Source organism: Adiantum capillus-veneris, chromosome 7 (assembly GCF_014529385.1).
Source record: "Adiantum capillus-veneris isolate H3 chromosome 7, ASM1452938v2, whole genome shotgun sequence".
Classification (NCBI taxonomy): Eukaryota; Viridiplantae; Streptophyta; class Polypodiopsida; order Polypodiales; family Pteridaceae; genus Adiantum; species Adiantum capillus-veneris.
In genome coordinates, this window is record NC_140937.1 from 113,265,123 (window position 1) to 113,278,716 (window position 13,594).

General features: G+C 42.7%; 1 protein-coding gene across 2 annotated transcripts in view; it reads right to left on the reverse strand.

Annotated features, from left to right (window-relative positions):
• Positions 1-10,606: 10,606 nt before the first annotated feature.
• Positions 10,607-13,594, reverse strand: part of LOC147454449 (thylakoid lumenal 15.0 kDa protein 2, chloroplastic-like) — a 48,362-nt gene continuing 45,374 nt past the window's right edge. The window contains exons 5-7 of one of the 2 annotated variants that reach the window (XR_015188627.1): positions 12,019-12,128; positions 11,131-11,294; positions 10,607-11,043 (exon numbers count right to left, since the gene is read on the reverse strand). Coding sequence is in view for 1 of the 2 variants with exons in the window: in XM_086516404.1 (XP_086372530.1) it covers positions 10,951-11,043; positions 12,019-12,128 (203 nt within the window). In the remaining variant the exon portion in view is untranslated. The remainder of the gene's footprint in view (positions 11,044-11,130; positions 11,295-12,018; positions 12,129-13,594) is intronic. The other variant, XM_086516404.1, reaches the window with a different exon arrangement.

A 13,594-nucleotide genomic window follows, 5' to 3' on the forward strand; every position in this document is an offset into this window, starting at 1 on the left:
TGAGTACTCCATTGCCTCCATATGTGAAACTTTCTAAAAATGATTGCCCTAAGTCTAAAGAGGAAAGGGCTGAAATGGTCCAAGACTTAGTGCCTTATTCATCTGCATTTGGGAGTTTGATGTATGCTATGATTGCTACACAAACTGATATTGATTTTGCATTGGGAGTAGTTAGTAAATATATGTCAAACAAATCCAGGTTAGAAACATTGAGAGACAATGAAAGGGGTTATGTGATATTTGAATGGTACAAAAGACATGTGCGTTTTCTTTAGAAGAAAGGAAACATGTGTAATGAATTACATGGATGAAGATTATGAAGAAGACCTGGACAAAAGAAGTTCCACTTCAGGCTATGTTTTTGAATTCATTGGAGGTGCAATTTTGTGGCAATCTCGTTTGCAAGATTGCATTACTTTGTCTACTACAAAGGTTGAATATGTTGCAGCTTCAGAAGCTTGCAAGGAATCTATATGGCTTGGTCGGCTAGTGGGAGACTTGGGAATCAGTGTTGAGATGCATGTGTTACATTGCGATAGCCAAATTGCTATACAATTGGCAAAGAATCTAGTGTTTCATGGAAACACAAAGCATGTAGATGTGAAGTATAACTTCATTCGTGAGGTGCTTGACGACAAGCAATTGCAGCTTGTTAAGGTTCAGACCAGTGAGAATCCTACTGCTCTTCTAGCAAAGGCTTACCTTCAGAGAATTTTGCACATTGTCGGGCACTCATGGGCATTGGGTAGATGATCACGGTCATTGTCTACCTATATTGTATGTATATATACATTGTCACCCCAACTTAAATGCACATTGTCCTTTAAGTGGGAGGTTGTTGGGGTGGTAAAGCCCAATGTGCCACACCTAAGTGTCAGACGGTCGGGCACTAACCGGGAACTAACACTGACCAATCATTCTACATAAAACAATAAGGGCTCATAACCCTAAACACTATTGTGTTTGGAGTCCACAACCTGTGTCTCCTCTCTTCTTCTCTCTTCTCCATTGTTGCACACACGCGCGCGCATGCACATACACGGTAGTTAATATTTCCCCTTTCAAGAGGGGTCAATGGTCCACAATCATTGGCCAATGTTATTTTTTCAAGGGGGAAAACAGATAGTGCACACAAATATAGTTAGTTAACATACTTTTTTTTTTAGAAAAAATCAAATGTAAATATTTGTTTGGTTAATGGACAGATCATCAAGAGGTGACTTGTCATGTTGAGAAGTCCCCAAGAATGCCTTGAAATCATATATAGAATTTACATGGAGATCACAACCAATTTTTGCAGCCTGAATATCTATTTTTTCATTGACTTTACATGGAGTTAGATTTAGGATTTGATAGGAGACATTTGAGAGCAATATTGAGGATTTATTGGGACCATTGATCCCTCCTAAAAGAGGAAGTTTCATTCAACCATTTGATAGGGCTATGCTTTGCCTTACACTTGCTCTTAAGGGACAAGGTGCTTGTTGGGCCTAACATAGCTTGCTATCCACTATGAATACCCTTGAAATTAACTATTCATTCTTCTTAACTTCATTATAGAGAATAAGGAATCTGCTACTCTTTAGCTATATTGATTGTAGGAGATAGCTTTGCCCACATGCTCTCTCTCTCTCTCTCTCTCTCTCTCTCTCTCTCTCTCTCTCTCTCTCTCTCTCTCTCTCTCTCTCTCTCTCTCTCTCTCTCTCTCTCTCTCTCTCTCTCTCCTTAATTACTCCAGATTTGAAACTTAGCCAAAAATATTGTGCCAAATATTATGAGAAAAGGGGTGAGATGGGCAAGAATCATTATACATCTACTATTGGTTCTTTGATGTACATCATAATTGGGACTCACGTAGACAATGTATTTGCACTGACTACCAAGATTTTGAAGGAGTACGAGCGGAAGTGCGACACGAGAGAGAGTGCGAGAAGAAGAGCACGACGATATGGTGAACTCGCTCTACTATAATGTGTAGAGCATAGTGAGTTCTTATTAGGTTTTTACAAAAGAAAATGTGTACATACCTGGCGGCCCGCCCACTTACCTGGGTGACCACATTGGGCTTTATGCCCCAACAACCTCCCACTTAAAGTCCAATGTGGTACTTTAAGTGTGAGAGAAGCTACTATACAAGCTAATATACAAGAGATGTAGAGAAGTGATGTACTACCCTACACCTAACTGCTTGCGAAAATGCTTGCTCCTTTTGTAAGTAGATCAGCAGGATTTTTTGTGGTGTGAACTTTGACAAGCTAAAGTTTCTTATCCTCGAGCATTTCCCTGATGAAATGATACTTCACATCCACATGCTTTGTCTTTGAGTGATAAACTGGATTGCGAGCCAATTGTATAGCACTTTGACTATCACAATATAACACAGGCATCTCTTCTTTGATTCCCAAATCTGTTACTAGTCGATTAAGCCAAATTGATTCTTTGCATGACTCTGATGCTGCAACATATTCAGCCTCTGTAGTAGACTGAGTAACACAATCTTGTAATCTAGAACGCCATGATACTGCTCCACCAGCCAATGTAAAGACATACCTTGACGTAGACCTTCGGTTGTCTAAGTCACCTACATAATCTGAGTCTGTAAAACCCTTTACACTTAGCTCCTGACTCCCATAGCATATACGCATACTCTTTGTAGCTTTCAGGTATCTCAATATTCCTTTCACTGCCTCCCAATGTTTCTTGCCTGGGTTTGACATGTATCGACTTACTACTCCCACTGCAAATGCAATGTCTAAGCGAGTAGCAATCATTGCATACATCAAACTACCCACTGCAGATGCATATGGAATCTTATCCATTTCAGCCTGTTCTTCCTCAGACACAGGACAATCTTGTTTGCTAAGTTTCACATATGGTGGCAATGGAACACTCAGTGCCTTTCCCTTCTCCATATTGAAACGTTGCAAAACCTTGTCAATATACTCTGTTTGAGATAACCAAATCAACTTCTTTGATCTGTCTCTCTCAATGCGCATACCAAGTATATGACTTGCCTCACCCATGTCTTTCATGTCAAACGATTTTGTCATCTTTGACTTCAAAGCTGAAATTTCTTCCAAGTGCTTGCCAGCAATCAACATGTCATCCACATACAAAATAAGGATCAGCCAACTACCATCCTTAGCCTTCTTTGTATATAGACAGTGATTGAACTCATTACGTTTGTAGCCTTGAGAAAGCATAAACTTGTGGAATTTATGGTACCATGCCCTCGGTGATTGTTTTAAGCCATAAAGACTCTTTAACAACTGGCATACCCAATCTTCCTTGCCTTTCTCAACAAACCCTTCTGGCTGCTGCATGTAAATTTCCACATCTAAATCACCATGCAAGAACGCTGTCTTGACATCCATTTGGTGCAACACCAAATCTAATATGGCAACCAATGCAAGAAAGCATCTCAATGTAGTCATCTTGACCACTGGAGAGAAGACTTCATCAAAGTCAATGCCTTGTTCTTGCTTAAAGCCCTTGGCAACAAGCCTTGCTTTGTACTTTGGCTGACTATCATGAGCGGTGATCTTATACCTGTAAACCCATTTACAAGGTAGAGCCTTTTTGCCCCGTGGTAATTTAACTAGCTTCCATGTTTGGTTTTTATGCAGAGCTGTCATCTCTGACTGCATGGCCAATTGCCAATTCTCGGAGTCCTTCATTTGCACTGCTTCCTTGTAACATGAAGGCTCATTGCAATCAGTCAACATGACATAGTTCATAGATGGAACAAACCTATCAGGAGGTCGCGTGACACGTCCAGATCTACGCACAATAGGTGGCTCAGGCTCAGCCACAACCTGTGGTTCCACTCTATCCTGTTCTTGCTCCTCTTGAGCCCTGACATTTTGTCTTGCACGTGCAGGTCCATCTTCTTGGAAGACAACTCTTCTAATCTCCTCAACCCTCTCTGGTTTAGAATGATATTTGGATTCATTAAAGTGAACATCATTGCTGCGGACAACCTTTCTGGATTCGGGATCCCAAAGTCTGTACCCCATCTCACCAGAATTACCATAGCCTAGAAAGATGCACTTTCTACTCTTTGGCTCAAGTTTGTTCCTAAATTCCTTTGTAACGTGAGTATATGCCTCACAGCCAAAGACTCTGAGATGCTTGTATGAGGGAATTTTGCCTTACCATACCATCTCTGGCACTGAATCCTTCTGCAAAACCTTGCTAGGAGATCTATTTACAAGATGAACAGCTGTTGATAAAGCTTCAGCCCAAAACCCATTTGGCAGCTGTGCATTAGACAACATACTTCTGACCTTCTCTTGTATGGTCCTATTCATCCTCTCAGCAACACCATTTTGAGGAGGATTGTAAGGAGCAGTAAGTTCACGTTTTATACCTTTTGACTCACAAAAGTCCTGAAAGGCCTTTGAAACATACTCTCCACCATTGTCAGTGCGTAAGCATTTAAGCTTCTTGCCACTCTGATTCTCTACAAGTGTCACAAATGTTTTGAAAACACTAAACGCTTCATCCTTGTGCTTGAGAAAGTAAACCCATACTTTCCTCGAGTAATCATCTATAAATGTCATAAAGTAAGAAGCTCCCCCTAGAGATAGGTTAGGCATAGGTCCACACAAATCACTATGAACAAGTGCCAACTGTGTATCTCTTCTACTGCTTCTATGCTTATGTGGCTGTTGTGTTTGCTTACCATACAGACAATGTTCACAGAATTCAAAATCATTAAATGAAAAGCCAGGAAAATAACCAGAACGAGACAAGATTTCCATTCCCTTCTTGGACATATGTCCTAACCGGCTATGCCACAAAGAAACGTTCGGCTGCTCGGTTACATTGATTACATTTTTAGAGACATTTGATACATAAATCATGTAAAGTCCTCCAGACTTTACTCCATGTGCTACAGTCATAGAACCCTTGGATATCTTCCACATGTTCTGTCCAAAAGTGGTGACGTAGCCAGCATCATCAAGTAAACCTGTGCTGATCAAGCTCTTTGTAATTGCGGGAACATGTCTCACATTCTTCAGCGTGAAAGAAGAGCCATTCTAAAACTTCAATTGAACATCTCCAACACCTAAGATCTCACATGTCTGCCCATTGCCTAGCCGAACATGATCTTTAATGGTCACATAAGAAGTAAACCACTCCTTGTTTGGAGACACATGAAGTGATGCTCCTGAGTCTATAATCCAGTCACTCATTGCATTTCCATCAGATGATGTAAGAAGGGCTGAGTCCATTGTATTCTTCAAGAAGTAGATGTCTCCTGACACTAGACTGTCATCCTCTGCAACAGTGTTTGTCACATTTATTTCTTGAATCTTCACTGAGGACTTGTTCTTCTCACCATGGTCTTCAGCTTTCTCTTTGCCTTTTTCTGCTTTCCATTCTCTGCAGTCTCTTTTCATGTGACCCTTCTTGCCACAATGGTAGCATTCTATGTCACTCTTGCCTTTAGCACTGCGGGACTTGCTACGAGACTGATTTCTCTTTCCACCTTTGTACTTTTCTTTGGTCCTTCCCCTGACAACTAAGGCTGTTCCTTTGCCTTTGTCCATTGTCTTTCTATTGGTTTCTTCAGTAAGCAGACTTCCTTCTACACCTGCTATGTTCAAACCATCTGGAGGTGCAAAATTACTCAAAGCTGTGCGAAAAGTGTCCCAACTTTCCGGCAATGTGATCAATAGGAACATAGCTCTAACAGGTTCATCAAACTTGACACCTTGAGCTGACAACTGACTATAGATTGTGTTGAATTCATTCGGATGATTGGACATAGGTGTCCCTTCTTTCATCTTCAAGTCAACGAGCTTCTTAAGATAGTATACCTGTGAAGCTGCACTCTGCTTCTCATAAAGATCACTCAGCTTTAACCATGCTTGATAAGCCAACATCTCGTCTGCTACATTGAAGTAAACGCTTTCTGCCAAAGTCAGCATAATGGTAGAAAGTGTCAATTCATCCATTTTGCTCCATTCATCTTCGTCCATATCTTCTGGTTTTATCCCCTTGAGCTTTATAGCTTTTATCTGCTTCTTTCTTACCAACACATGCTAAATCTGCTTCTTCCACAATGGGAAATTGGTTCCATCTAGCTTCTTGATATTGTAAAGAGCAGTGTCCTGTGATCCAGCCATAGCTACGCTTCACAGTAGTTTACTTTCCTGGGAAAAATTCGGCAGAGTTTCCCCTGTAAACTGACCTCTGAACCAATATCAACCTGTCAAATGAACCAAGAAAGCTTCAGATTCTGCAGAAATTTTTGGTAGAGTCTCCTTTGTAAAATGGATCTGGTGTACTAAAAACAGACCAAAAAACAGCTCAAAAAACCATTGTCTCTCTAACGCTGTAAGCTGTGGGTAAACCTGTCCTGCACCTGTACTGTCTCTGACTGTCCTGTCACTGTCCTGTAAGCATAGACTGCGACAATGCCTCAATGGAAGTAAAGCAAAGATGCAATCCCAACTGTCTAACTCACAGTCAATACATCCTAGCTGCCTATCTAAGGGTGCTCGAGGGATCGCTCCAAGACCTGTATCACCGAAAGGATCTCAACATTCGAGAATCCCCCAGCTCAATAAAACCTCACTCGACCCTCAACAAAGGCTGCAGTAAATCTGACAGTACATAGACTTCCCACAAAGTCATACATCCACAAATTTCCCACTGTATGCTGTAACCGCTGCGGCGGTTGTTTGCTGCGTGACTCACAGCCAGCAAACCCTCAACAGACATACATCATCTCTGACAATACATCCCATGTGGAAGTACCTGCAATGTCAGGATGAAATCTGGAATATCAAGCAACAAACACAAGCTACCTGATGAACTAGTGGATGTCGCCTATAGTATGTGTGTAGATGCGCCCGTGTCGTATGTGACACGCCTCCAAGAACTGTGAGCCGTGCTTCGATGTGTAGACAGCCACAAATCAACACTCTGGGAGTGTCGATATCCTCAGCACCTGCAGTCGTAGGTCGAAAACCCCAAATTTGCAGAGTCGGATCTGCACCCGCTGAGACCACGTAGTCGAAAATGGCCTGCGCAGAACTTTGTCGAAGCCGAACGGTGACCGAGATGACCTCAGAATGAAATTCTGAGCACACCAAGCCCTACGGGTTCTCCCACAAGAGTTGGGGCCGTGTCTTTGCCTGTCGAATTTCACTCCAATCTGAGCTGGTGACTCTAGCCTCCTGCAGTGCTACCGCGAGCCTCGATCTAAGCTCTGATACCAGTTGAAGGAGTACGAGCGGAAGTGCGACGCGAGAGAGAGTGTGAGAAGAAGAGCACGACGATATGGTGAACTCGCTCTACTATAATGTGTAGAGCATAGTGAGTTCTTATTAGGTTTTTACAAAAGAAAATGTGTATATACCTGGCAGCCCGCCCACTTACCTGGGTGACCACATTGGGCTTTATACCCCAACAGATTTAACATAAATCTATTAATGCATACAATGCAAATACAATGTCTACGTGAGTCCCAATTATGATGTACATCAACGAACCAATAGCAAATGTATATTGAATCTTTCCCACTCAATCCTTTCCTCATAATATTTGGCACTATATTGTTGGCTAAGTTTCAAATATGGAGGCAATTAAGTAGATATCAAAATTTGTGTATGTGTGTGTGTGTGTGTGAGAGAGAGAGAGAGGGGGGGGGGGGGGGGGGGGGGGGGGGGGGGGGGACCATGTGGAAGCTATCTCCTACAATCAACATAGCTAAAGAGCAGCAGATTCCTTATTCTCTATAATGAAGTTAAGAAGAATGAATAGTTGATTTTGTGCAACAAGATGCTTGCATGGTATGAAAGAGTTGTGCATTTTCTTTGGAGGCAAAGATGCATGTGTACCCAGTTACACAGGTGGAGATTATGTAGAGAATGTGAACAACATAAGGCCTATTTCAGGATGTGCCTTAACAGTCACTATTGGTGTAGTTTCATGGAGATCTTGTTTGCAAGATTGTACATCTCAATTTACCACAAAAGCCAAATATGTTGTGGATTCAAATCCCAACAAAAGAAATTATAGCTTACACGTCTAATGGGAGGGTTGGGTATTAATATAGAGGTTTAAGTTTTGCATTGTGATACATATTGTTATCCAATTGGCATGAAATTTAGTGTTTCATGTGAAGTGAAAGCATATTGATGTGAGCTATCACTTCATTCGCGACGTGCTTAAAGGACAAACAATTAGAGCTTGTCAAGGTTCACATAGATGATAACCGTGTTGACCTACTAACGAAACCTGTACGCTCCGAGAAGTTACAAGCAAAGATCCAGAATCTACATACCTTCAATACATACAAATAGCTTGCTTAAAGGCACACTCGTCTTTAAGGGAGGTTGTTGGATAAAGGGTCAATGCGCCCAGTCCTAACATGATGGGCTTCTAGGTGACTATTCATACTTCTTTTCTTCATTACTAAGAATAAGGGAGCTCCATCTATAGTGATTGTAGGAGATAGCTTCACCCACAGAATGTCTCAGGTCTCTCTCTCTCTCTCTCTCTCTCTCTCTCTCTCTCTCTCTCTCTCTCTCATACGCACACACGCACGCACAAAGAGGCTAGGCTATCTGCTGGTTTAGTTAATATTCCTCCTTTCAAGAGGGATCAATGGCCAACAATCATTGGCCAATGTTAGTTTTTCTAGGGGGGAAATAGAAGGTTAACCATATGACCACCTCCAAAGCGTTATCATTACACTTGTACGTGCCTGATTTCCCTATAGCTAACTTGTAGGCTGAAGTACCAAGAAACTTGCCAATGTAGTGCACCCATATACTTAGTTCACATACAATTTTTAAAAAACGCCTTGAAATCAGACATAGAATTTACATGTAGGTCACAATCACTTCACACTAAATTTCTATTTTCACATTGAATTAACACATGAGTTTACATGGAGTTTGATTTAGGATATAACTAGTAGACTTTTGAAAGCAATATTGTGGATTCATTGGGGATTTTTGACATTTGAGGGACGTTTTGGGAATTTCCACAAATTTCAAGGGTATTTTAGTAATTTTCACTTTATAATAATCTCTGAGATTTCTAGCCTCATTACTCTCAAATGTCGCAATTTCAAATGTATAGCTTCTTGCTAATTTATATTTGTTGGCACTACTTGCTTGCATAGGCGGATGGGGAGATAATGCTCCCCTTCCTATGCTGTTACTTTGAATCCGATCCCTTCTGGGGGAAATGACGTAATTCTCCCCGAGCGAAGCCAGATGAGCTACAAGAGTGCCCAAGTGTCATTCCCCCCCGGGGGGTCAACTTCACCTAAAAGGGGTTGGGAGGTGCAAAAGGGAGACACCACCAACCTCAACGGACGCCACCTGTGAGCCGACGCCCTTCCAAGCGGGTATGGTATTTCCTAGGAGAAAACCGTCGAGTTCAAAGGCAGTTTAGTGAGGTGAGCGATAAGTTACCTAGAGGAGGCAACTTCAAAGGGAAGACCGAAGCAAGTCCCGCAGTCTCTGGGCCTCTGAACAGAGATACTTGGTCGCTGTCACACCCAAATCAAGTTGACGAAATGGGTCTCTCAAGGGATTAGTCATGGCCCTAAGAGTGTAGATAATTCTGGCTTCTAGTAGTCCAAAGGAAACTAGTGACAAAAGCGTCTGCCTTCGGTTTCTGGGTGCATAGTTCTGATCGTTCTTCTTGTATACTTTTTTGGTGTATGAGGGGAGTGGCCGAGCGTGCCCTACCCGACTCCGAAAACAAAACAGTGATATAAGCATGGTGTCTATGAAATGTGTATTCGATTTTTAGGCTTTTTGAAGCTATTTTAAGATGCTTCTTTTCAACGTTCATGTTTGTAATAGAAATAGCGCTTGCGTAAAGAAAGCTTTGAAGACTCGAGCGACCAAGAAGGAGGGCAAGATATGCTGCTACAGCTCGCTCGCTCGCTCTCTCTCTCTCTCTCTCTCTCTCTCTCTCTCTCTCTCTCTCTCTCTCGTGTGGGTGTGTGTATGTGCTAATAAAAGGAGGAAAATGGTACTACCTCTCTGTCACCCAAGTGTGTAGATTGGTTATGCCATTTCCCTCTTGAATAACAGGTCTTCAGTTCACTCTCCACGTCGGCTAGATCTTCAAGGTAGTTTCCTATGACGTTAAAACTTTCTCTCTTTCTCAATAGTGCCGTCGTTCGCAAGTTAGTGACGGCCTTGTTTCGGCTAGTCTCGTATTGCTCGCTATGTTTTTGCATTTGGATTGTGTGTGTGTGTGTGTGTGTGTGTGTGTGTGTGAGAGAGAGAGAGAGAGAGAGAGAGAGAGAGAGAGACACAGAGAGAGAGAGAGAGAGAGAGAGAGAGAGAGAAGCGCTTGTCATTAAGCTGTATGCTCAGAAGGGGAGTATAAACATGATATGTGAAAGACTACCTAGCTCCACTCTCTACCAAATTGTGTGTGTAGGATGTCTTGCAAGTTGCGGGGGTAGGAGCAGGGTTGGAGATGACCAGTTCTATCTCCTGTGTCTTGTCTGCCCATGTCATCGTCGAGCTCTCTTATTTCCGTCTCATGCATTCTCTAAGCAGAGAGAGAGAGAGAGAGAGAGAGAGAGAGAGAGAGAGAGAGAGAAGTTTTTAACGCCGTAGGACCAATCATGTGCATATGCATTCCCTTCTGTCACATACAAGAACTCTTAAAATTGACTTCTGTAAAAACTGACTTGGACTACTGTCAATAGACTGCATTGGCTTCAAATTGATGGAAGGTGAGTGTGGCTTTGGCACTGCATAGTTATGTCCATTGCAATGTCAAGAACTGCAGAGTAACTGATGTGTCACTATTTGAGCCCTCACTATTCTCACTGATGCGTCACATGGGACCGTATGTACAACATTCTTAAAATACGACGACGAGCGTCCAAGAGAGTCCTCTACTGGCAGCAGAGGACTACAGCTTTTACATCTGATAGAGTGGCCAGCTGAGCATTGATTACTGAATAGTTGAGCATGCACTTGGACCCGGAGGCTCCCTCAAACAAGTGCTGATTGCCGATACAGCTGCTTCGATAGACGCATCCTCGCCCTAGCAGGATACAAGGAAAATTAAAACTACAATCGGATGAGAAAATTATAGAGGAAACGAGCGGCACAAGAGTGACAATCAAACAACCCCCTGAAAGCCTTCACAATTCTTATCAGCTATTTGGCTGATAATAATATCTTTATGTATTACGGTAGTTTGTTTCTCCTCAGTGCCTCGAGAATTTCTTGATAGTTTCCTTGCTTGATAGTTTCCTTGAGGATTGCTTGATAGTTTCCTGGTGAATCTACTACCTAGCACACCATTGGACCATAAACCCGAGATACAAATAATCATAATAATAAATACATGTACAGCACTTTCACACCCTTATTCAATTTATCTTCCTCTTCTAGTATAAGTGCAAGCATGTCTTAAGGATAGGCGCATGGGTGCGGACACACAGAGCATCCGCAGTCCTCAACGGTACATCTGCCTTCCACACAACACACGAAGGTGATTTTCAAGAGAGCGTTTCTTGCAGCCTGCAACACGTTTTGTATGTGGTAGAGCAGGACATATGGCAGCTGGATGCACTGGCAAAGTGGAGCTCCACAGCGGAGGCAATAGATAGATGTCCAAGAGAGACAGGCTCAAGTATCTACAGCGACAAGAAGCCCAAAGATAGAGAGAGATAGAAGAAGGGAAGCAAAGAGGAGGAGGAGGCACAGGTGGACAGAAATGCCTCAGGTTATATACATCTCTACGTCTACCAACACAGGGATCCTACTCCATTGGACCCTCATATTGAGGCTTCATCTTCTTCAACAATTATACGTGTTTCTCCTAAGCCTGATAAGGCTCTTGGGGATGCTGTTGTACCTTCATGTAGTTCAGATAGAGATGAGATTCCTCTTGTCGTGCTCATGACACACTATATGGAGAATTTTCCACCTCTTGAAGAATAACCAATCTACCACACGCGAGAAAGAGAGAGAGAGAGAGAGAGAGAGAGAGAGAGAGAGAGAGAGAGAGAACCTTTTCTTGCCAATAGAACATGTTCCCATATTTTCCCGCCAGCCGACTCCAGAAGCTGCGTGGAACACTAAGATCAACCGCAGCTCCAACATTGAAATTCAGAATATTACCTATATGCAAAACCAAAGTCATAACTGTCGTTAGAAAATGTGGCTCGCAATACAATTCAGCAGAGCTTAATAATAGAGTCTAAGGAAAACAAGAAAGCACAAACTTCACAGCTGAAATTCAATGTGGAACATCTATACACAAAACACGCTTCCCTTAGATGCTAATCACCTTAATCAGCCATTCTGAGTCTTCATTACTTACAAATAATTCAAACTCAGAATGGCTGATTAAGGCTTGATTACATAGGCTGGTTACTAGGTCACCTAGTTACCTTTGTTACTTGACTAGCTGCCTTAACTAGCTGTACAGACAAACTAGCTGAAACATCTGCTTAGCTTGACTAACATCCTAGCTAGGTTCACCAAAGGAAGCTGGTAAAACTCACTAGCTTTACTAGTTAGTGTAGAAGAGAGAGAGCAATGAAATGTTATATTGACGTGGCCAGACTGACCTATGAGACCAAAAGGTATGTATGTACCTACCCTACATGATCATCATATTACATCATCTCAAATCATATGGGAAGGGATGCAATCATGTGAGGGCTAACGAGGTGTACAACAAAGAAAGTATATAATGGTGATCATCCCATGAACTCTCTCATGGGTCTCTGCAGTATGGCCTCAATGTCCTCCATAGTCAGCTCTTTGGGGGGGGGGTGACTCCATGTGGCTCAACGATGCTCCGTAGCCTCCGATGTAGACCTCATCTACGCTGTGAAGATCCTTGCATCCATGGCCTCATGAGCAGCCAAGCTGCATGGCTCGATCAAGAAAGATGCCCCAATGAGGGCATGACTGGGTAAACTGTGGTGGGCAATCCTGAGTAGTCCCTCTGTAAAAAGTAGTGATCTGCCTCTGTATGGATCCTCTGTGTGTAGGTCCTCTGCTCTTGAGGGTAGTCTCTTTAAGTCTACGGACCTCCAGCAAGAAGAGACCTAGGTATCTCTGACCATAGCAGTCCATGATGTGGGATAAGGGGCCAAAGCCCTCTCTAAATAAGCAATGAAAACGCCCGCACATTTCATAGTATGCTGTGCACTAGCAAATATAATCCTCCTCTGTCTCTAGCTCTCTCTGGAAAACTCTCCTCTGGGGTATACCCCTGTATCGGGCCTCGGCCAGTCTCTATCTCCAGCTGGTGAGATGAGGTGTATAGCTCATAGTTACCCGGAACGTGAAATCGGAACGGGGAACGGCAACCGGTAGGAAATGCCATCCCCTGTTTTAGACACTCCTCCTAGAATCAAGCCGAATGAGATCATGCCTGATAATCTTGCTAATCTCTGAATGTGTGAGGGTGAGGGATGGTGCATCCAAGGAATTCTGAAAAGGGGGCAGCCTATCCATACTAAATCCATGCAGCCCAAAACGAGATGATATTTGTGCAAACTAACATGAAGTATCATCCTCACTGGCCAACTGCGATGACACAAACGCTACTCGCGCATATCTGTGGAGTGGAG